At 31.3% G+C, this 25,753-nt stretch overlaps 1 protein-coding gene across 2 annotated transcripts in view; it reads left to right on the top strand.

Moving 5' to 3' along the window:
- LOC118188445 (phosphatidylserine lipase ABHD16A) overlaps positions 1-25,753 on the top strand; it is a 69,446-nt gene that overhangs the window by 17,912 nt on the left and 25,781 nt on the right. For both annotated transcript variants that reach the window (XM_085806808.1, XM_085806809.1), the window contains 6 exons: positions 2,928-3,013; positions 18,103-18,173; positions 18,275-18,367; positions 18,463-18,536; positions 18,760-18,800; positions 24,673-24,777. In XM_085806808.1, coding sequence (XP_085662934.1) covers positions 2,928-3,013; positions 18,103-18,173; positions 18,275-18,367; positions 18,463-18,536; positions 18,760-18,800; positions 24,673-24,777 — 470 coding nt within the window. The remainder of the gene's footprint in view (positions 1-2,927; positions 3,014-18,102; positions 18,174-18,274; positions 18,368-18,462; positions 18,537-18,759; positions 18,801-24,672; positions 24,778-25,753) is intronic.

Below are 25,753 nucleotides of genomic sequence, written 5' to 3'. Positions count from 1 at the left end.
GAAACTATTAAACACATTTTAAACAAATGTTTTCATGTTTTATTTCATTTAACAATATTGTATATAGCGCCATTTTTCCCCTGGTGGTGAGTTTTTAAACTCTTTTTTTTTTCCCGCGGAAAATAAATTCCCATAACCTCCTTTACATGATTCCCAAGTTTGATAACATTTGGTCTGGTAGTTTTCCTTTTATGACCATTTCAAATTGGAACTTTAATTTTAACCACCATGTAAATTAAACTTTAAAAGTTTGACAATTTGGTCAAGTCCCAGCTTTAAATATATATATATAATCTTTTACATTAATCCTCTTAGAAAGAATGTTTTAAGAAGCTAATTTTCCTCTCATATTATAGATTGTATAAAAAAAAAACATGATCTTTAATATGATTTAGATTGTTTCAGCCGATATAAGAATAGGGTCACTCGGTGGTACAGAATAAACCCTGCTGGACTGTTTTATTTCTATGTCATTTAGCAAAAATTTTTTAATTAAAATATTTATCCTTTGGACTTCGCTTTAAACTTTATTTATAGTTAAAATGACTAGAAAATGAAAAGCTGTCTTCAGCTGAAACGCAATGCATGTAATTGATATTTTAAAAAGTTGACAAGAATGCAAAATTTATGGAAGTCTAGCAATCGAAAAATCTTAATTTTCTTGTCTGAGCACTGAAAATAACTGTAGAAGGAAAGAAGAAAATTAAGGAGAAAAGTAAGCAAAAATTTGCAGGGAAATTTGGCTGTCAGACATACCAAGATGTATAAAAAAGTTCGACACTTTTGAATATACTTTCAGGATACTTCAAAGACATTAGGTGTTCAAAGAGAAAACACTTGGACGTGTACACCAGCATCACCAAATACCATCAATTGAGCTTGTGTTAACAGAAAAGACAAAAACGATATCATTTCAGATTAAAGTGAAGAGTGACTGGTTTTAGACTATATGGTTGTATAAATTTAAATTACGTTATAGAACATCATATCGTATCATAAATGGAGAATCCCATGATTTCCTCAGTCGAATTATTTGAAGATTCAGGAGTTTATCCAGTGATATATGTGGATGTCACCTAAAGATGTTTTTTTTTCCTCCTGATGAGACAGCGGCCGAGTGGTAAAGACGCTGAACACTGGTAGTTCGGTCCGAGGTTCGAATCCCGCGAACGGGCTGGCTGCATGGGCGTTTTCCTGGTTTTCACCATGCGTAACGTGTATGCGAGCCAGTTTCCTTTAGAAAGTCCTCCACGAAGGCATCCCTCCCCTTAGGCAGATAGCCCTAGTGTGCTTTGTCTTAATTAAATAATCCAAAACCTCTTGAGGAAACCAGGCTTTCCTTTCATCTCATACCTTCAAAATGTTTAGCCTCTAACAACTGATAAAGGCTCTGACCAAATACTTCATGAAGAACTTTCTAAGGGAAACCAGCTGGCATACATGGTACACATAAGAATATCCACGAAAACGCCCATGCAACCAGCCCGTTTACTGGGATTTGAACCACGGAGTGAACTACCAGTGTTCAGCGACTTTACCGCTCGGCCGTTTGTGGGCCTTTATGAAATGGAAGGAGATAACTTTATTTAAAATGATAGTCAGAAATACCAAGATATTTCGAAAAGTTGTATTCTTTTTAATATACTTGCAGAATGCCTAAAGAAAAAGAGCAAGAATAAAGTAGAATGCCTGAAGAAAAAGAGAAGAAAAAATACATTTTTGCGTAAAATTTAATATTTGAATTTTTTTTAAAATTTAAAACCTTTTAATCTTATGATATTTGATTCTTGCGATTTCAAAAATAAAATATTTGACTAAAATAGAGTAACATTTTAAGAAACCAAATGTAGGATAAAATTGCGTAAAGCAATGGGCACAATGATAAAACTATTTAAAGCAGTGTATGCAAGTCATCCTAAGTTAAAATGTCGGTTATACATCTCTCTTATTTATATATCTTTTCTGAACGGAACATTGAAAGGCGTGTTAACTGTGCTTTACTGTATTTTCTCCTTAAATATTTGCAGTTTTCCAATGCATCTTAGTCTGGGTTTCAAAGTATTCTTCCGAAAGAAACGCAATTGAAATAAATAAAATTAAATTCTGGAAAATTTATATTAATAAATATATTTAAAAGACTCAGTTCGAAGGAATAAATAGAAAATTTTAAAACAATTATCTGAAGAGACAATGCAACACAAACAATAAAAATAAAAGTATAAGAATTTAAAAATTACCTAAAATAATAAGTATGACAAAAATATATATAAAGAAAACTATTTGAAAAAAATAAATAAATAAATAAACGCTGCACCTTTATTTATGCAGTTCGAATAGGTAAATAGAAATTTTTAAAACAGTTATTCGAAAAATACCATGCAACTTAAACAATTAAAATGAAATTCAAAAAAGAAAAAAATACTTAAAATAATAAGTTATAATTAAAAATGTAATATAAAGTATATTATTTGGAAAAAAGGAACAATGGTGACTTTTTTTCCCTCTCACGGAAAAGGAAACTAGGTTGCCATATATTAAGAAGTTCGCCAAGTGAACTATTCTTGGCACAAACTGACAAAAAAGTGCCAACATAAATTTGTGAATTTCTCCATAAATTTTGCTCCAGATTTTATAAAATTTCATATTTAGGCGTAATTTGAGTTGTAGAATCAAAATATGTAAAAAAATTGGTATGTTATTTCGGAAAAAGTCCGATTTTGTGTCAAAAATACCTGTGTTAGAATAGTGCTATATATAAATCTAATATATATCCTAAGTCGCGCTTTCGAGACATGAAGAACGCAATCATCAATCGGCCCAGTAGATCAGAGCAGTGTACATGAAAATTTTAAGAAATAACAAAAAATTTCTCAATTTTGTTTTATTTTGTTTGAATTACACATGTAATGTTTTACTGTTTGTCATAGGCCTAGGTAGAATGATGAGTAATGATTACATAGCTTTTATCACTACATTAGATGCATACAAGCAGAATAAGTCAAAAACATTAAAAGTATGTATGTATTTATTTAATACTTTATATGCTTTGCAATTATGGTTAAGTTATATAAAAGTACTCTGCCAGATTTGGTAAATAGACTTATGGAATATCTTTTCTATGCTTTATCTGATACTTATGTATTATCCCATTGAGTGTGAGTTTTCACTGTGGAATTCTGAATTAATCGATGCCTTTTTTATTTAATAAACAATCAGTGTTCCTACCTGCTTCATTTCTGTGCTTCGTAAAAGGCTTTCTTCGATTTCTTCTATTTTGTTCTGCCCTTTCATGTAACTGGAAGCTCTGTTTAGCATGGGATGATCACAAACTGCTGCTGTTTTGTCAGCCGTATGCAGCTGAGCATATCCTATCTATTAATATACACTTTTTTGATGGCAGGATCTCATAACTTTAAAAATAATCTGCATCTGGAGGAAGCAGATATCAAATTTTAATATTTTGTTTTTCAAAATCCAAGAAAGAGTACAGCATTAAGAATTAATTGTATATTTTTTTCACAAAAACAAAAGGTGGCTTATAAAAAATTAGTTCTGTTACATCAAATGAAAATACAGTCAAAAGTCGTTAATCCGGACTGGTCAGGACTTCGGCGATTCCGGATTATCGATTTTTCCGGATTATAGATCATCAGTTTAAATCTTGTAAGATGGCATACAGAAATTCTAAAATTAAAAGTATGAAACCGTAATTTATGAAATAAAGAACAATTATGATCTAAAGAGTATCAAAATTTACAAAAAAAAAGCTTAATATTTATTTGTTTACTTTACTAAACATTTCTTTCAATGTAAGTTGTTCAAGTTGCTTCTTTTTATGTGATAATACTTTCTCTTTAATTCTATAAACAGACATAATTTCTTGTTCAGTTACAAAGTTCCGCTGTTCAAGTCCCGTAATTGGTGTGCCGAGAATACCGACTAACTTGTCAATCGAAATTTTTTCGTTTTCACTAACCTCTCTGTCACCTTCTTCATGCCTTTATCCATTTTTTGCAGCAATTCCACTTTTTGTTTGATGGACATCGAAACATACTTTTGTTTTGTAGATCCTTTGGGAGCTCCAGCATCGGAAATTCTATTTGACATAATCGGAAGTTCAAGTTTACTTTTATAAAATTGCTCTTACAGTCTGAAAAAAGTAATAAGCTGGATCCAGTTCGAAGATTAAAGAACAACGCAATCATCAACATTAACTGAAATAGATAATTTTAGCTTATACCGTCCATTATACATTAAACACGCACGCAAAAACGTATTCTGCACTTGCGCATATGCATATGCGCAGTCGTAAAGGTCTTACGTGCACGCGTAAACGCCTATGCGCACGTGTCAACGCGGCGCATGTGCAGAAAGTTTTTAGCTTTGAGGTCCGGATTATGGGTGTCCGAATTAACGACTTTAGACTGTACAAGTGTTATGAGTGTTTTTTTATGCCATGTTTATGCAAAATTAGCATTAAATCATACTGTTTGGCAACAGCGTCATGATCACTGAGATAATACATGAGTACCTTTAATCCTTGTTATAATTTATATTGGGTTGATTATTCTACAGTTTTTAAAAAAATCTGATGTGTCCACCACATGACTTCCTTGTATGGAATATTAAATTATACTCATTTTTTCCTGCATTTCATTTAAACTTATTATTTCTGCTCCATGACATCACATATGTGCTTTATCAGGTTAAGATTTGGCAAGTTAGATTAATGTCTTGGCAAACAAGACATTAATTGGAATTCATCCTTATGCTTCTCGAACCACTCCAACACGATTCGATTCTTGTGACATCCTGCTAGAAGATTCCATTTCCAGTTGGGAAGACAGAAATCATGCAAGGGTGCAACTCATCCATAGTTATTTTCAGATAGTCCACACCTTTTATGGTCTTTTCTACCACAACTAAAAGTAACACAGCTGCCCATGAGAACCATCCCCAAAGCATAATACTACCACCACCAGCCTGCGTATGACCTGCTTGCTGTACAGGAAGGGAGCAATTGTTTGCCTGGAAGGTGGTGTACCTTGATACGAGCATTGACGTACTGAATAAGAAAGTGTAATTCAACCGACCAGGCAACTGTCTTCCGCTTGTACATGGTCCAGTTTCAATGTTCCCAGGCCCACTATAGGCATAGTTCACTATGACGCTTGGTCAACAGAGGCACACGAGTGGGATGTCTGTTACGCAGTCCCATCTTCAACAACTGTGTGTTCTGAAACACTTACACTTGGACATGCATTGTATCGTGTAGTCAGCTGAGCCACTGTCTGGTCCTGATTTTGCTGTACCAAGTGGGATAGTCTCCGACATCCTTTTTGTCTGATGATGAATGAACATCCAACGTTTCTTGGATTTTGAAAAACAAAATATTAAAATTTGATATCTGCCTTCTCCAGATGCAGATTATTTTTAAAGTTATGAGATCCTGCCATCAAAAAAGTGTATATTAATGGATAGGATAGTCTACTGTTGAACTATCCTACTACTTGTTGAGGAGTCTACTGTTGGTTTCATCACCATTTATCCACTTTTCATAAATAATAACAATGGCAGATTGTGAACAACCTACCAATTTTGCAGTTTTGGAGAGACTCGTTCCGAGTCTTTGGACCATTAAATTTTGCCCTCTGTCAAATTCACTTTGACCAGCAAGCAGCCTCTCTTATCACTTTCAAAAGGAAGTATAAGAATGATTTCTTACCTTCGTCAAGCAACAGTTTAATACCATTCCTACTTAACCACATGCCTTCCACATCATCCAGATAAGTTCATTGAAAAATGTGAAGATGGTCATAATGTTTCGGCTCGTCAGTGTGTATGTAAGATATAAAATATGAAAGAAAATTATTAACCGTAATTTAGAAATATTCCTTTTAATTCCTGATTTTAGTTTGGTTGTGCCCACTTTCTGGAATTTACAAACTGCATCACTTTAAAATTAATCTGCATTATCTCATATCATTTCCTGCAGTGCAATAAGCTGTTGTCCAATCACCATTCAAAATTAAAATTTGTTTAATTAATTTAATATTTATGATTAATACAGCATTTTAGCTATTAAATTAAAATCTAATGAATATACAACTGCTCTAGTCCGGTAAAAAAATGGATTATCTCGCAAAAACATGCGAAAATTGAATGAATAATAATAAAGAAAAAAAAAAAAAAAAAAAAGAGAACGGGGGAAAAGTAAGAAAGGAAAAGAAAAGTTATTCAACATCATTTCACATTTATCAAAAAAAAAAAAAAAAAAAAAAAAAAAAAAGGTGAATAATAAATCTTATTTTAAAAAAATCATACTAAGATTTAATTAGAATTATTATTGTGTGCAGTTATTAAATTTGTTGGGGGTTCTTTTCAAATTTTGCTATATATTAATTCTTTTTTTTCATGAGCTCTACAGCTTACATTACAGGCCAAGGCTGCCTCTCTAAGTTTTCTCCATCTGACCCTATCCGGCACCACAGCTTCCCATTGATTTACCTCTATCAGTTTCAAATTCTTTTCCGCACGATCCAACTATGAAGTGGGTGGTCTTCCTTTTCATCACTTCCCCGCGATTTTTGAGAAGTTTAACTTTTTAATAGGAAATGTATCATCATATCTATAAATATGGTATACATTAATTACTTTCCATAAAGTCATGATTCTGATCCTTCCCTTGAATTAACATTTATAACTACATATACTTATTTTATCTGTAATAGTATAAAAGTACAAATAAATAACAAGATGTTAATTGGCTTTTGGTGATGTTGAGAGTATTTGCGTAATGCAAAACATTGCTACCTACCAAAGAAGCGTACTTGATGCAAGTAAAATATAAATTTTAATATGTGCTTTCCTTGAGCGTAACAAATAAGCAGATAAATAAGATATACCAATCTATGATATGTGAGGAAACATAACTTGAATAATAGGTGATTAACTTGACTGGTTGTCGGCGTGTACTTGGCTCCAAAAATTCCACGTGATACTTCATATAAATGCTGACTGAAAAACTGTTCACCATTTGACTGTGCCATCCACCTTGCTCTTTACTCAGAATACTTATTTGCATCCAGTTGCTTTTCTATTGTATGACAAGTCAGTTGATTCCCACATATTGTTCCTCATTAAAAAATTGTATTCTTGCATAGTTGCTGTGCACTTATCTTCATCGATCTGAATAAAGCTTTCTCTACAGTTTCTGGATATGCAAAAAATTCAGAGTTTACAGCATTTCAGAATTTTAGTTGGTTTCTGAATTTTCTTCAGTAGGAACAAATCTGATGATTTCTTGTTGGTCAGTTGTTAAAATTTCTGATCTTGCTTTAGTTTCTGGCAGTTCCAAAAATCTGACAGCATGACTTTTTATTACTTCATAAGTTCCAGGTTTCCTAAGACAATATTTTTTGCTTCCTCAGAGTATCCAATAAGAATGTAGCCTTCGCTGTTTGGGAGAAATTTATTTTTCCTGTTCGAATTGGTTTATGCAAAACTTTGGTTCTTATGATTCTTAAATGCGATGCTATCAGGTATCTTTTAAACCAAATTTCTTTGAGCATTTTGGATCTTCTTTTAATAGGACATTGGTTATGTATATAAGCTGCTGTTATCATTTCTGGAGTAATTTTGACTTTAACAGCAGACATTTGGCCATTCCAACTAGGGTACAATTGGTGTGCTCTGCAACTCCATTATTTTATGGGCTATACTCAGCTGAGATTCCATTTAATGCCTTCTTTTTCTAAGAATTGAACAAATTCGAGGCTTTTAAATTGTTTGGCATTATCACTTCGGTGTATTTTCAGTTGCTTCACTGTGTGCTTCTCTGCCTGAAATTTGTATTTTTTAAATGCTTCAAGGGAGTCAGACCTTTTCCATAGGGCATATACAGTAATTTTTGCCGATTTGTCGCCAATGAGTATTATGAAGTATTTTGCACTGCCTAAAGATGTGACATTTTTGGAATCAAAACTATTGGTATGTACAAGTTCAAGAATATCATGGTTTACTGTGTGTGCTTCCTTCAGGAATGGTAACCTTCTTTGTTTACATTTTGTCTTTAGACCATGCATAATCTTTTTACAGTGCATTGCTTTTAAATCAGCTAGATTTAAGTGACGGCACCTTTGATGCCATTGTTTAAGTTTACTGTTTGGCATATTTTCATTACTTTTTGTGACATTTGAAACCTCTGGTACATCATGTTGATTTGTAGCATTATAGCCCATTTTGCTTCATTGCTTGTAAGACTACACATTTATTTCTGTCCTTAATCCTCACCTGATTATTTCTAGAGTAGACAGTACATTTTCATTGTGTCACTAAGTTAACTGAAATTAAGTTCATTTTTAATTTGCATACATATGCGATATGGTTAAGTATTATTATGTGTTGTGAAGTTGAATTGACACTTGCATAAATTTCAACTTTCCTTTTCCCTTTGACTTCTATAAATTCATTATTTGCTAACTGAGCTTCATTTTCTGTTTCGGTAATTAATATAAATTTATTAATAACAGAAACATTGCACATAAGGAATTATCTTGCTAATTATGTATTCCCAATCAAGTAGCTAATTATGTATTCCTAATTATTGCATTGTGTTCACAGTGCTGAGAGAAAAAATTTGTTTAGAGGACTCCTGATTAGGATTTTTGCTTTAAATTGTTCTACATTCTGATGCCTTGTGTTCTTTTTGCTTACAGTTATAGCACATTAAGTCTTTCACATTCTTAGACGTCTTTATTACATTCCCGTGGTGTTTAGTGTTTTACACTAAATACATATTAAAATGTTAAAATTTTATAAAGTGTGATGCAAATTATTCATATTCAAGTTAGAATTTATTTTACATTACTTATGCAAGCCTGGAAATATTACAGCATTTCCAAAATCGGAAGAATAAGAGCTTTTAACAGTGTACATCAGAATATCAAGTCAAGAGTGTCAGTGAACTCTGACGCCTGTCTGTTTCTTCTCTCCTCGAGCTGCGTCACTACCCTGATGCGGGTCTTTCAAGAAGTGTAGTCCGGTGATTGCTACAAAATGCATCCCATATTTTGTTGTTTTCTTTTGCTTTAATTTTAGATTCTTCAAGTAACTTTTAGCATATTTAAGTCAGGAAATTGTTCCTAACCTTCTGTCATGATTCTAAAGCTCACAAATTCTTCAGTTAAGCTATTTAATAGCAAAATAGGAATTCTTGAATTTCAGATCTAATTTCTGCAAGTTTATCTACAATTTGTAAGAAAGAAACAAGGTAATACCTCAGATGATTTCATGCTCAGAGCAATAACTGCTAAAGCTTTTTGATCTTTAACTTCCCACTTGTGAAGTTCAGCTATGTCAGTTTCAAAAGTTTCTAGTTGATTAACTGCCCTATGGTGGCTTCCCAAGTTCTGACTGGATTAAAACCATTTTCACTTGGAAAGGCCATATCTCAAAATTAATGTTATCTAGTTTCTCAGTTTGAAAACTTGGTTCATTAATTTAATACAATATCAGTAAAGTCAAAGAAAAAAGAAATAGTTTTGCTTGCCTTATTTTCCACCGAAAAGTGCAGATGTTTAACTTACTACTTAGACGGAGCTTTACAACTTCAGTGGACTTCTTGGGCACTTGCAAAACTGAGTCTCATAACCTTGGTGATGTTGTTGGTATTTGCATAGTGTAAAACGTTATTGCCTACCAGAGAATACTTGGTGCAGGTAAAGCATAAATTCTAATGAAGACTTTCTATGAGTTCAATAATGAAAGGATATGATAAGATGCTTAACAAAGATAAACAAGATATGTCTCCCTATGACATGTAAGGAGGAACATACGAAGAACAGGTGGTTAACTTAACTGGTATGTCGGCATGTACCTAGCTGCAACAATTCCATATGATACTTCATATAAATGATGTCTGGAACACTCTGCTAGATTCCTATTTCCATTCTAGTCTTCAACAACTATATTTTTATGTCAGAATTCCATGCATCAAATTGCTGCACTGTGCTGGAGAGAATCATGACTACGGCCACTTCGATAACCAGGTCAACATTTGCCCCACATTGAGAGGACACACAGTCTTCACAACACCAAATTTCAATTGAAGATATGCACACCGTTTGTTATATCGAATTTCATACTTTTGGAGGTTTGCTATAATAGTATAAAATGAAATTAAATGGAACCAAAAGGATAGTTTGTTTCCTAGGGCAGAGGTGTTCATTATAACCCAATTTTGACTATATGTAATTATGTGATGTCAATTTAATCAACTTATTTTGCTGTTGTTATTAAAATTATTTCAGTTGATAATCTTGTAAAGTTTCTTAAGTTAATATTTTTATAGTTCTTATATAAAAAGATTCAATCTCTAATAAAATGTCCTGTGTTTAGAAAATAAAGTGTTCTAAATGCAAAATCAGCTTTCAGATTCATGTTGGCAGTGTTTCGAACAATTCTTAGAATATTATAATTTGAAATTTGTTGCATCATATAAAGTACATCACTCTGTAATCATTTTATGCTTGAAATTATAAGAGTAAGTATATTTGAACGTTAGTTGATTATCTTACTCTTAAGGCTACAGGATGCAGAAGTGAATAATCATAAATAAATTATAGGTAATAGCTTTAATCCATGTCAAGAAGTGAAATGAAATTGGAGAGCTTCTTAGTGTTGGATTAGAACTTTTAATCGTATTGTTCAATACATGAGTTATTGCAAGATGTAATTCATTTACCAAGAAATATTTTGTAATCAGGAAATTTTATACATAATACATTTTTAATATGTTTAATATGTATGTTACAAATATCATATTAGCATATTTCATATCTTATGGAACCATTATCATTTTTTGAATAAAATAAATTTAAGAATTTTTTAATGTATTTTACATTTTTATGTTTGTTATCAAAATTAAATAATTGAAAGTTGTTTTAAATTATGATAATTAAGGTAGTTTTGCAGTATAATTATGAAGTTGATAATTCATGATGTCATGCATTTTTCGAATATCAGTTTGCATATGTAATTATCTATCACTTATTAACTACTACTGGAAATTTCACTTGGCACCAAAGTTCATTTGATGGCAGCCTGGATAAGAGGGACATTTGTTCTCCAACTATCTCAGTCAGGACCAGTACCAGAGTGATCGCACCAAATGGCAGAACTTATAATTTTAATCATTTAATCGACAAGATATTTCTTCCTTTTTGTTTTCATCGAATATTAGGCTTCTTCTGATCATAAGGTTGTTTGTATGTGGCATGTAAATTGTATATCCTTTAGTAAGGCCACTGTATCCAACGAGAATTCCTTTTTCTGCTCTTTACAAATTTATAATAGTTTACATCTTTTCTGCTTTGGAACTAGATAGTAAGCTGTGCTGCCAAAAATTCTGATATGGTTTAAGTTCAATTTTTTATTATTCTAGACTCATATCATGTTTTTTTTTTTTTTTTTTATCTTGCTTTGTAGATAGGTGGCTGTCATTATGGCTTCACCCAAAAATTCTCTATTGAATCCTGAATCAAATAGTGCACACCTTGTCATTTCCATGAAGTATTGATTTTTCTTTCTGCTCTACTGTTCTGTTGCAGTGAATATGCTACAGTGCTTTGATATTCGATTCCATCTTCCTTTAGATATTCTACAGTCTCTTTGTTCGTATATTCTCCTCCATTGTCTGTTCTTAAGACTTTTGGCTTCTTTCCAAATTTGTTCCTCATGGTTACAAATTGCTTCAACTTGGATATAGCTTTCATCTTTTGTAGCTAGCAAATAGAACGCTGTGCGCCTCAAATGATCGTCGATGAATGAAATATTTCTTTCCTCCTAAATGATGCTGTACCGATTGGTCCACAAATGTCTGAACGCATCAAATCTAGAACTGATTTTGCTCTATAGTTGTTTAGCTTGTGATACCGTCAATTCAGGTATTTTGCTTCTGCTACAGCATTCACATTCTTTTTAATTTTTACTTTCTAGGTCAATTCCTACTCCAGTTGCCAGGTCATCATTCTTTAGCCTCTTGATTGCTTCATAATTTCTGTGTCATAGTCTTTTATGCCGAAGATCTGGGCTATTTTCACTTCCTTTTGCAGCTGTAATTTTGTCTTTTCTTCTTTGTGATTCAATTATGGTATGGCAACCAACTGTCCAGATTTTGCCTATGAATTTCCTTATGTTTTAGCAATTCCTATGGTTTTATTTTTCTTCTTTATTCTGTAAATGTCTTCTTCAAATTCAATCGTAAACCCTATGTTTGTAATTTTTCGTACGGATATTAATCCTTCTTCTAGGTCAGGAAATCTCCATGAGTCTTACTTCCATTTCGTTATCTTCATCATCCGTACAGTATAAGTATCCTTCTCCAATGCCTTCGGACTTCATCTCAGTACTGTTAGCAACTGTTATTTGCTCAGTTTTACTTCTATCTAATTTTGTGAAAAAGTTTATGCTATCCGTCATATGACAAGTGGCTTCTGAATCAACTGATCAGTTTGAGTTTTGAAATTTTCTTTTTCTGGTGACTTCGAACATGTAATTCTCAGTCTTCTGAAGTTTCTTATTTTTATTTTCATCTTTGTATGTATCCTCATTTACAGCGATTTTTCATTTTTTGTTTAGTTCCATAATTTCCTTAATTTGCTTGCTTTTCATTTCAAAAAATGAGTTATTTTTGTTTTTGTGATTATTTAAGAATCTACATTCTTTTTTTAAGTGTCCTAATTTTTTGCAATAACCGCGTTTTTGTTGATTAAAATATTTCATTTTTGTGTTTAAATTTGTTTTGAAGGTAGTTGTTTCTTTTGTTCGTGTGCCTCTTTTTTCTTAGGCATTTGTCAGTGAGTTTTGTTTTTACATATTCCAACTTTAATTTTTCTTCTGTGCATGCTTCTAAAGCTGTAAGAAGATTTTGGTAAACCATAAACCACTTACTAAGAGTACTGCCATGTGACTGTCCTTAATTTCTCCACCAATTCCTCGCAGTTCATCTACAATTTCAAGCATTTTCTTGATGTGTTCTTTGAGCTTGTATTCATTTTCTGCTTTTAACATATGTAGCTTTCTGAGAAGGTAAAGTTTACTGGAAAGATTTCTTTTTTCATGAATTTTCTGTAATTCATTCCATATCTCTGTGGCTGTTATTTTATTTCTTATGTGTATAATTTGGTTGTCTTCTACGAGTAAACTTTTGGTAGCTTGTGCTTGTTCATTTTGTTTAGTCCACTCAGCATTGATTTTTTGTGGTGTATCATTTGCAATTGAATCTCATAAATTTTCTGTTCTCAGAATCATTTCAATTGTGTATTTCCATTGTTGATAGTTGTTATTGTTTAGTTTCATAATTGAATATTTAGTTTTGAAGCTAGTAGCCATTTATTTCTGCTTCTGTTTTTCGAATGCATAGTACACAACTATGTTAGTTTTGTTTTGCTTTTGAAGACAGGCTTGGCTTTTCTTTTTTGGATTATCCAGTGGTAATTTATGGCAGTGTATCTTTTCTGTTTGTATTTTTATTCTTAATACCTTACCTCACTATGTTTTGTGCGTTTGTAAGTAAATATGCAGTCAGTCTCATGATCAAATATTGAAGGTTTGCACAGTTTATTTGTTTACTATTGGAATGCACCTTATTCGAGATTAGCAGATAAATAAAACAGAATCAAAGTTCTTACTTCTTAAAGCATAATCCATGCTGCAAATATAAGGAATAGGATCATTATTATTAGCACCAAAAAAAAAATATTTATTAGGTATGAGAAGAAAACATTATCTAGTGATAATACAAGCATTACCTGTTCATGATAGAGTGCGTAATAATGAGTCACATAAGGAGAGAAGTTTCTCCATCTTTTTGGATTGAGTCCAACTCCAGTTATCGAGGGGTAGAGTAATGTTGGAGGGTACAGCTTAATTGCTTTCGCTCCACAGTTAGTATGTAACACAAAGTATGTTCTGTTCAACAATGAAGCTTTCTTCATTGTCTTTCTGACTTCTGAGACAATTTATGGGTAAAAATTTTTTTTAAAGACCCATGAATCAGACTGAAAGAGAACTTATACAATATTAATAAACACTATAGAGTTGTTTCCTTGGTCAACTTGTCTGTGTGTAAGAAAAATAAAGAATATGTAAAAGATTAAATTAGCAGCGCAAATGAGTTTCCCTTCTGTATTCTAAAAATAGCAACATCTATTTGCACTGCGTCATTTCGAGAAAAATCTATGTCATGTGACTCTTATGTAATTCTGGTGATGTAAATTGAACTAAAGCAGCCAATAATAATTTTACAGCAATATTAACTATCCAATCAAAATGCTTTGAGAACCAAAACTAACTCAGTTTGACTTAAGATTTTATCCTGAACATTACGCGTTTTCTTTCTACGCTTTGCTTTAGATGGACTGCAGTTTGTCTGCTTCTTCTTTTTTTGCTGCAAATCTATAAAAAATGTAAGCCCTTTGGAGCAGGCACATTTAATATGCCGACTTGTGTGTAGCCGCAACATGTTGCTGAAAATAAAACTGAAGATTTAATCTGCCTTCGTCTCTAATTTCCTAGTCATTATGGATCAATACTTCTACACCATCAAGGTTCCTGCTCCTGAATATATTACAATTGGGGGGGGATATGTAAGATATAACAAATATGATAGCTGTTTCAAAAAAATAATTGGCGACCTCAAAATTAACATTCTAAATTTGGTGATCTGTCCCTAAATTCATCTCTTCTCACAGGTTCCAGATTTTTTAATCTTATGTAACATTTTAATGCAGATACCTTTTGTCCAATCAAATTAATTGTAAACTGAAACTTTTCTGACTCCCACCCTTCTTCCTCTGAAGTTCTGATACTCTTCCCTTTTCCGCATAAGCTCTCCTGCTGGCAAGATGCTTTTCATGTATGCTGCTGCTTACTTGCTTAAGATGACGTCGTACTTCAAATTGGAACGTACTTTATTCAAATATAATTAGGAAACATCTTATCTGCAAAATGATGGTTTGTTATACGTAAAACAATAAAGATTGTGATTTTTCAAGATGCGTTGTGCTAAATTGCATCATCATGCTTTCCACTCTGCCATCTTCAAGCCACTACGATCTTCTTGGTCATCTACACAGTATCTAAGCTGTTAAAAGTTCCACTGTTTTCATCTACATATTTTAAAATATTACACATATACAGTCAAAAGTCTTTAATTCGGACTCGTCGGGACTTTGGCGATTCCGGATTATCGATTTTTCCGGATTATAGATCATCAGTTTAAATCTGGTAAGATGGCACGCAGAAATTATAAAATTAAAAATATGAAACCATAATTTATAAAATAATGAGCAATTATGATCTAAAGGATATCAAAATTTACAAAAAAAGAAGCTTAATATTTATTTGTTTACTTTATTAAACATTTCTTTCAACGCGCGCATGAGTACCTTACACATAGCCGAAATTAGAAAATTGCAACCAGAAAACTATTTGATTTGTATTCGTTATATTTATAATGACGAGAAATTTGATTTAAATCATATCAAAGACGGAGTACATCAAGATAAAATACTACATTTAGTAAGGAATTATAAGCCGAATAAAATAAAAACATCTGCCCTGAAGATAGCGATAGTGGTGACAGATCAACTTCCAGTTCATTGCGCGCCGCGACGCCCCCCCCCTCGCAGAGCAGCGTGAAATTGATAAACAGATTTCGGAACGGTTAGATAAACAAAGGATATACCTTTATCCATTTTTTGTAGCAATTTGTTTTTTGTTTGATAGACATCAAATCATACTTTCGTTTTCTAGATCCTTTGGGAGCTCCAGCATTGGAAATTCTATTTGACATAATCGAAAGTTCAAGCTTACTTTTATAAAATTGCTCTTACAGTCTGCAAAAAATAATAAGCCGGATCCAATTCAAAGATTAAGGAACAACACAATCATCAACATTAACTGAAATAGGTAATTTTAGCTTATACCGTCCGTTATACATTAAACGCGCACGCGAAAACGTATTCTGCGCTTGCGCAGACGCATATGCGCAATCGTAAGTGGCTTGCGCGCACGCGTAAAACGCCTATGAGCATGCGTCAACGCGGTGCATGCGCAGAAAGATTTTAGCTTTGAGGTCCAGATTATAGATCATTCCGGATTATGGGTTCCAAATTAACGACTTTTGACTGTATATATATTTACTAAATAAATATTGATTATATTATCTCCTAATATAAATTTAGTAGAAGTATCAAAAAAAGAGGGAACCCATATGTAGGAAGTTTAATTCCGAAAATTGTGTTTTAAAGTAACTTGGATGTAAATTATGAATCCTACACATGGGTTGCCTCTTTTTTGATACTTCTACTAAATTTATATTAGGAGATAATATAATCAATATTTTAGTAAATAAATTATTATTATCTTACTTTGCAGCTATTGTGCAAGTATTAGGAAAACTTGTTTTCGAACTAAGTAAATTTTAGATCATGTCACTCTTGTTATTGGAATACCATTAAGTCTATAAAAGCCTAGTGGTAGTACAGCAGCATTGAACATTAGGTACATGGTAAAAACATATGCTAAATAAGCACTTCCTAAACTTTTTCCATTTGTCACCCCTCTTTATCATGAGATTTTTTTTGCTACCCCAGATATTAAATATAAAATAAAGATATAAAATTAAATATCTTCCGGTGAATAATTTACTTCCTTGGTAAACAGTATACATATAAAAAGAAGTAGTTTTAGGATTTATTTTAAGCAAACAAAAGTTCTAATGAGATAGTTGTGCTTGTTTTCCGCTGCATAGCAGATTAAATGTCAGTGCGATACTGGAGGTTATCACACCAACACTTACATGCTGGAGATACGTACTTGCTGGAGGATACTTACATGCTGGAGGTAAAGTATCTTCAATATGTTTCAATTTGAGAGACATTTGATTTTAATTAAAGCTGAAAAAGTAGTTTTATAAAAATATGGGTTGCTAAATGAGAGAAGAACATTTAATGCCGTTTTAGAAATAGTGAGAAATCTATTTCTAACACTGATCCAGAATTCATCAAGAATTTTTGTGAAAACTCAAGTTTTAAATTTGAATTGCTAGATAGTTTTACAAATTCTTTTTGCTTTTTATATGGCAGGTAATTAATCTCATTTATATCAATTAATGCAATGTTTTTAAAAGTCTAATCTCATTAATGTCAATTAATGTTATTTCTTTAAAAGTTTTATCAATACAGTTTCTTTAAATTCACCTATCAAATTGATGCGACAACAATAAATTGGCGGTGAATTTCCACGACCCCAAAATTTCGATTTGCGACCGCATTTGGGGTCACGACCCTTAGTTTAAGAAACTCTGTGTTAAATCATCACTACATGGGATTTTGTTACTTTGTTAAAAAAAAAAAAAAAAAAGGAAAAAGAAAGAACAGCAGATATTTCAACATTTGATTTTAGAAAAATATTAATTTTTTGAGGAAAATAAGATCACACATTTGGTAAAAACTATTTTAAAATTTACATACTATAAAATTATGTTGTGAATTACAGTGTTGTAGTATGAAATACTTTTATGTTAATTTTAATAAATCACATCAGATGAGAAGGAAAAAAAAAATATGGAAACTGCTCGTATCGATAATCATAAAGTATTGGAGATGTGTTTGCCAAGTTTCAGCAAAGAAATTTTGAATAATTCCAGCTCATGACTCAAACTGAAGTAGGATATTAGGCAATTGTTGCTACGGTGGGTAATTTAAGTGACATATGTTTGTAAGTACTTCATGAGACTTATGTGTGTTTTTTGTAGTAAAAAAAAGCAGACTCTTGTTTATGTGACAGATCAGAAACCCTCTCAGAAAATAAAGATTTTGATACATATCTAAGTTAACAGAAGAAAACCGAACATATTATTAAAAGAATGTTATTAACAGGAATTAATCACATTCTTTTAATCTAGTGTTATTTAAAGAATGGTTGCAAGAGGGAGGCAAGAATTTTATGGCAAATTATGACCATTTGGTGCCGACCAAAATTCCCAGTAGTAGTTAAAATTCAAGTACCTTATCCTTTTTTATTTTCTATACATAGAAAGAAATATCTCAGTACGATTTTGACTTTCGAGAATGGCCTATTGATTTTCATTGGAATGAAAGTTCATTGTAAGTTTAAATACATTTCATGTGTATATAGATATATAATTTTTTACTATGTGATAAAAATTCTAATAATAATTTTTTTTTTAAATTTGAATTTATTTTAGAGATGAAAGCAAGCCTAGAATATACATTGAAAAAAGCTCACGAAGAATTACTATCATGGAAAAATTTCGAAGTATTCCGTGTGGTTTTTTAAGGTAGTATTTGAGTAGATATTCTAAGGTAGTAATGTATTCATTCAAAAGCTTCAATTTTTTTATTGATTGTTCATTTATTGTGGTTTTTATGTCAGTTACATTGCAATTCACACATTTGGAAGAGTGATGATTTATCCAGGTTCTATGGGTCTTCTAAATATGTTATTTGGTGAGCCATTTTTATAACTATCATAATTTTATGATTTTATATTTTATAATTTTTTAAAATTTATGATTGCATATAATTTACCTTAATTTTTATTTATGATCATAATATTATTTTGAAAAATGCATTGTCATGGTCTGAAAGTAATTTGAATGTAGATGATGAGTTTAAATTGTTATAAATGTCATTATGCAGTTTAATAATAATTTTTTTTAATACTTCTTAGCACCTTTGCTTTTGAAAGGAAGAGCCAAGTTAATAGAAGATGTAAGTTACTTACAGATTTTAACTTTATTATGGAACATATCAAAAAGGAGATTTCATTGTATAGAAACTTTATTTAAGTTGAAATATGTGCCAGTTGTTTTTCTTTTAATTAGAAAAGAAATGTGCTATTACATTGTTTATTTTATTATTATGTAACTCAAAAGTGTGAAATACAAGTATAACCTAGCTGCAAACTTTCCCTGACTCAGTGAAAGACTCCTGGTTTTTCATTACATCTCCCAACCTCCTGATAGATCATTGAATCTTACATCAGTGGCATTTGCTTGCTCTACAGAAAAACTATCCACCTTTTTTGTATGTTCATTTGGAACTGTATCATTTTTGCAAAAAAGCAGTTGTCATGCCAACAATGTGAGAGGGGGTAAAACAGCTTAGCTTTTGACTGCCATTATAGTCTTCCCACAAGCTCTGTATAGGGTTGAAGTCGAGATTATGGAGCAGGGTCGTTCACTTCTTCAACATTCATTTCAGCAAACTAGCTGTGTATAGCATGCATGGATGGAAGAGTAATCATGCTGAAATAGAAATAGGCCATCGCCAATCTGTTGCCACATTGTAGGCAGCTTAGAATTATCTAAAATATTAGGATATGTGTTTGTGTTAAGGGGATAATATACTTGAACTATGATAAAATCCCTAAACTTTTATGCTACTATCACTAAACATGTGGGAATATCCAAGTATTTTTGATCACATAATATAAGTATGAAACAAAAATTTTTGGTTTACTACCAGATTAGACATCTTTCAGTTGCAAAAAGCTAAAAATTGTAGATATCTTTTGTTAGTAAAGCCACTTAAATGTAGAAACTTTGAATATACAGTAATCTATAGTTCAAATGTTACCTTGTTCATGAAATCGCAGTGTCCTGAGCTGACAGCATCTATTTATTTTGCTAGTAATAGATCCACAGCCAAATTGAAAAATCATTAATAATTTTTCCTACCAGTTTTATGTGGTTCTTTTTAAATTTAATAATTCTTCAATTTTTTGCAGTCTGCCCATCAGATGGCCTGGTCTGCTTGCTAATGGTTGTATATTTCAAGTATTGATGGCATAATTTACACTGAAACTGAACATGTGTGAAAAAAAAAAAAAAAAAAAAGAACTCTGTCAATTTGTCATACTGACATCGTATCGGTTCTCTCCATTTATAGTCTGTTGGGCTGTGTTTTCCACCCATTATACAATCTGTAGCTTGTAGTATTTTTTTACCTTTCTAGCCACATTTTATATCTATTTATGCTTGTGATGTGTAGACTCCAACTACTATAGATTCTCCATAGTTTCTGTAAGAATTACTTAAAAATTTTTGCTACAGAAAATATGAAAAAAATATTGATGGAAGTATCAGAGTAAAACAAACTTATTCTTACTTTAGCAATATGGCCATGTATTCATATATCACTTAATTGAGAATCTTGCTGGCTTTTGAGAGTAGTCATTTGTATATCTGTAAATCCGTACCATTAATCTTTCCGATCTAAGCTCACTATCATTAAGGTTTGTTTACCCTTCAGGCCAATCTGTTCCATTTGTTTCGTTTATGGTTAAAAAAATCTGATGTGTACACCACATGACTTCCTTGTACGGACTATTAAATTATATGTAATTTTTCTTGCATTTCATTTAAACTTATTGGATTGAATGAAATCTACTTTGTCTATAGCGCATAAACCACAATAGAATAAATGCACTCTTAATTAAAAACTTCACTTCATTCAAATTCTCTATATTTATTTACCATAACGACACTCTAGCGCTAGGTTCATTTAACAGCATTATATTTCATTCATATTATACCTCAGAATGCAACAAATTTTATATCATTTGAAGAATTATCTAATTGTTGCCACATGTTCTATTCAAATACTATAATAAATCTAGAATGATGTATAAAAGAAATTAAGCAAACAAAACAAAAAAGAAACAATTTTTCACAGACAATTTAGTATTTCTCATTCAATTAATTCAGTTCTCACTTCGCAACAAGGCAAAAATACATGAAAACTCAAAATATCTATATTAAAAATTACGAAGTAAATCTTAAACACTTATTTCCTCGAAAAAATTCCAGAAAGGATTAAGCATGATTTAATTGATAATAATAAATGAAGGCGTTATTTTTGTTGTTGTGAAGCTAAGTTTCTCTAGATTGGCAACAAATCCACTAGTCTGCTGTTTGAAATGTAAACAATCAATGGTTGCCATAAAAAAAAAGGCTTAGCGGCAATTAAAGAACTTTAAAATTGTTGATAATTCTAAAAATATTGCATACAGATATACTAAAGGCATAAAAACCTTAACCGGAAGATAAAAACAACATAATTCAATCATTTTTAAAGCAAAAAATGTACAATTTACAAACATATAAGAGTAAGGAAACTGAGATCGCTGAGCCGGGTAACAGAGTGGATATACATATAAATATATTTATATACGTTTGGTGCGGCCAATTGTAACCAAAATACGAGGTGCACATCTACATGTTACAGCAGTCCTATATACCAAATTTCAGTGTTCTGAGGCTACTCGTTTTTGAGTTAAGCGAGATACATATGTACTTACTTACATATGCTTGTACAGACGCCACAAAAAATTCTCTTCAAAATTCATTTTGAAGCAGTTTTATAATTTTTTTGAAGAAAAAGAGTCTTTTATTCTGTCCTTACATACAGATGTCATGCAAAAACATCGTTAAATTGCATTTGATAGCGGTCAAAATGGATATTTTTGTTGAAATATGCTGCCTGAAACTTTTCGCGGTTACAATACTTTCTTTTTAGTTCATACAAGGAAGTAAAAAGCATGTGTTTGTTGTGAATTATTTTTAAACTGGAAGTTTAAAATTTGTGCTACTTCAAAATTAAAGGCTAAATTACTCAGCCAGAAATTTAAAGACTTGTCTTCTTTAGAATTTTCATGCATTAAAACATCTTATCATTCATATTGCATTACATGCAACAAAGATTTTAAGCTGCACATAGTGAAAAAGTGATGTATTTTCTCAAAGGCGTAAAGAAATTAGTGCAATAAAATCGAAAGCAGTATCAACTTTCTTCATAAAAATTGATGAAATAATCTTGTTTGAATTTTAATCGAATACAACTTTTCACTTTCAACTTTGTACCATTTGAAACAGCTTTTTTAACACAGTGTTTTTGGATTTCTGCCATATAAAAAAAATTTAGCTGTAGGCACACCAAAACAGCATCAAAAAGTTATTTATAAATTACAAATGTTTGGATTTGTAATTTATAAAAAAATTATAAGCATTTGTGAGGATTATGTATATATTTCCTCTCTCTATCTAGGATTTTTTTTTCTTTTTTCCTACAGAAATCAGAATGCATTGTAATTTATGGATTCTGGTTTCCCCTTTGTATGATTATTTGTGATTTAAAATAATATTAACTTCAAAAACATAATAGTGGATTTAGTGATATTTCTGTTTGAGGAATAAAATGAACTACTAATTAAATATGTATATAATTTACAAGAAATATTTGAATTTTTTTAAATACTTTTAATTTATGGATTTTAAATTAGACATAGAGTTGTTAATATTTAAAAAATTGTTGTTCATGTATTAAATTCTGGCAGATTTTGTTCTAGGTTTGAATCTGTAGTGATGTCCACTATGTCTTGGGATTATCCAAATATTCTTAGTCATATTCTGAGTATGTATTGATTTGGGCGAAAAGTTTTACTGATTCTGTAGACATAAACTGTGATTAAATTATTTATATCACATTCACTGCTGTGATTGGAATTTTTGATCAGCAGTTATGGAAGAGTGGAGCATATGAAGTGTGTGGTTTTTGTCAGAGTAACTCATGAGTTTATATAATAGTATATATTACTGGTAGTTTCAGGTATTCTTGGACGGAAACAAAAATTTTAACAGTCAGTCACATTTTGGATATCCATCAATTATTTCTAAAAGAGTTATAGACCCAAGCATAACAAATGATTTACATTTAAGAAAGGTACTCAGTATGCCAAGTAGCAGAATAAGTTGGAGATGCTTGAATTTATGATCACTAACTTTCTGCAAAGCAGTGTGAGAAGAGAATTAATACATTGTTCAGAAATGTACTATTTTTGGAATGAATTGTAACAGGAGATGAAAATAGATATTGAATAATAATAAAATGCGAAAAAAGGTTTTTGACCGTGATTTAAATTCAATATTATTCTATGAGAAAATGTAATAGGTATAACACTACAGGCATAAACTCTATTACACTGTAACTGTAATAACATAATGTTACAAGAAAATGTAACTGAGCTGAGAAATGAAAATTTACTGTTATGAAGTTATTTCATTTATGCTTTAGATAATCAGTAAAAAGAACGTGACTCTTGTATGACCCTAAGTCCTTAAAACTTTTCTCTCCCACATACACACTTTAAATTATCGGGCCCTGTATGAGCCCCTTTTTAATTTTTGTAAATATAGGATGTGATATATCATTGTGCTTATAAAGAAAGGTCATTAAACGATTTTATATTTGATACACCTCAAAACCCTTTTTCTTTTTTCATCCTCCTAAGGCTTTATAAATAAAGTGGCAGTAGCCAGTTTTTAATTTTTCCATAAATAAGGTAACAGTATATAATTTTGTTTGAGAAGAATATCTCTATTAGAGGTAGAGGAATAACTCTATTCTGTTAGAAGCTATTAGTCTTGGCAGACTCCAAGCCCTTCTTTATATTGTCAAACTTCTGGGTTCTATAGAAATCCCTTTCATAATTGCAATGTAAACAAACAAATGTAATATAAATAAACACTCTCATCCCACAGAGTAAAGAAAAATGATAAGCTAAGTTTCCAGTAATGCTGAATAATGGTGTGCCTCATGTGGGAGCTGGTACAATTTATATACCAGTCTTAAGAATAATTAACTAAATAGGTTTCTACTCATTAGTTTTGATTGAAATGTGTCTCATATTTTTTGTAGATTTTGAATTTCCCCTACTGAATTTTGAAATATGAGACCTTGGAATGGACACATTAATTTGATAGCTGCAAAATATTGAACATTGATAGAGTAGCTTTGCCATTTAATATTGAAAGGTTATACTAGAAACCCAAGATTACAGCTTTTGGTGTTAAAAAAATTGACAATTTTCCATATGCCAAAATGTTTAATGCTGTTTTTATCAGCTGACAAAAATTACTGAACTTTTGCTAGAAAATATAATCATGTGATGCATTTTCTCAACCCTACACCTGTATCACCTTTTTATATCATTCCAGAGTCTTAAACATTTGATGATGTGAGGGATGTAGAGATAATGTTACAAGACTGTTAAGTGTAGAAGAGAGTGAGAGTTGTATAAATCTACTACCAGTTAGATAACAAGAGGTCACACGTAATGATGATAGTTGCATGAAATTAGAATTACTTTACTTTTTGTATTCTTCTTCATTCTTTTTTTTTTTTAATCAACAGAACTTTTGCACACACCCCATAGAATAAATGCGTGCTGTTATTTAATAATTTTATAACAGTATTTATTTATTTTTTATTTTTATTTATTTATTTTTTTTAAATATACAAATACCTAATTTTAGTTTTTCTCTGAAAATATGCAAATACCTAATTGTAAACTCAGATGCTGAATTTCTTACAACATTTTATTAATAATTCCTTACCCATATAATTTTTTTTTATTAATGTAAGAATTTTTAGTATGATAAAATCATTTGAGTCATTCATATGTATGATGTTTTTAATTGTGTAAATGATATGTTTATGTTAAACAGTTTTTGATACAATGTTTCTTTTAATTTGTATTTTTTGTGCATTATTTGCATTTAATATAAATACATAAATGTTTCAGTATAATGGTGAAAGATTTAAACTACTGACAAGAGATGGAAATGAAATTGATTCAATGCTTATTGACAGAAGGCAAAACAGCAGTTTTCCTAATGGAAATATTTTGGTATAGTATATATTATTCAATACTATAAATATTGTTTCTGTAATGTAATTTTTATTGATTGCATATTTCAAGAAAATTTATTAATAATAACAAAAATATGTAAAAAAATTGTTATTGGATTATTTCTGATATGAAGCTTTAGAGAGAGGTCTAATCATCAAGAGTAAAATAGGAAATTCTTATTGTAAACTCTGATGCAGTAGTTTGTTATGATTGAATCTCCTGATCTGAACGTAATCTAGATGAGGTTCATGAATTCATGGGAGTTAAGAGGGAAAAGTTTGCATCTATTTTTGTCAAAGCCTCCGACATTTTATAAAGATGACAGTACAAGTTTGCTCAGCTTCATCCAGTTTTGATAAAGAACATCTTCTAAGACAGATCCCCAGTTTCCTATTCCTTTTTTTCTACCACAAAGCCTTGAGAGGACTTTTGGGTTTATGTTATTTTAAGTACCCTATGTCGCAAAGACAGTACATTCATAAATACCTATGGTTTCTTTGGAATTCTAACCTGAGCTAATGCTATGACACCTCTACCATCATGCCAAACAACGTATTTTAGTGTAATAGTTACAATTCTATGGCATAGTCATTATTGAGTGATATAAGAATTTCTGAGGCAAATTATTCAATTATACTGATGTAGTATTTCAATATAGAGCATGTATGGCTTGCTTTTGTTTCTTTTTTGGTAAAGGACTTCAAGCTACAGTTTTTCTCCATGTGTGCTCAACATTGTTGAGAACCTGGAAATCATGGAATTGACTGACAGTTTCACTTTTTAGAAGATTCTCCACTTGTTCTAGTGATTTTACCGAATATCATATTTGGTCAACTGATCATGGGCTCATTATCTGGCAAGTGCTGCTTAGTGTAACATTAGTCATAATACTACACTTTTGCTTGTTACGACTGATGCCACTGCACTGCCATCCCAACTTTGGCATAAGGATAGCTTTCTTATGTACTTTCCT

The sequence above is a fragment of the Stegodyphus dumicola genome, chromosome 12 (assembly GCF_044657685.1).
Source record: "Stegodyphus dumicola isolate Sdum_Otavi_A_Nest chromosome 12, ASM4465768v1".
In the NCBI taxonomy this organism is placed as follows: Eukaryota; Metazoa; Arthropoda; class Arachnida; order Araneae; family Eresidae; genus Stegodyphus; species Stegodyphus dumicola.
Note: the sequence above shows the minus strand (reverse complement) of the source record. Positions and strands in the feature narration are given on the sequence as shown.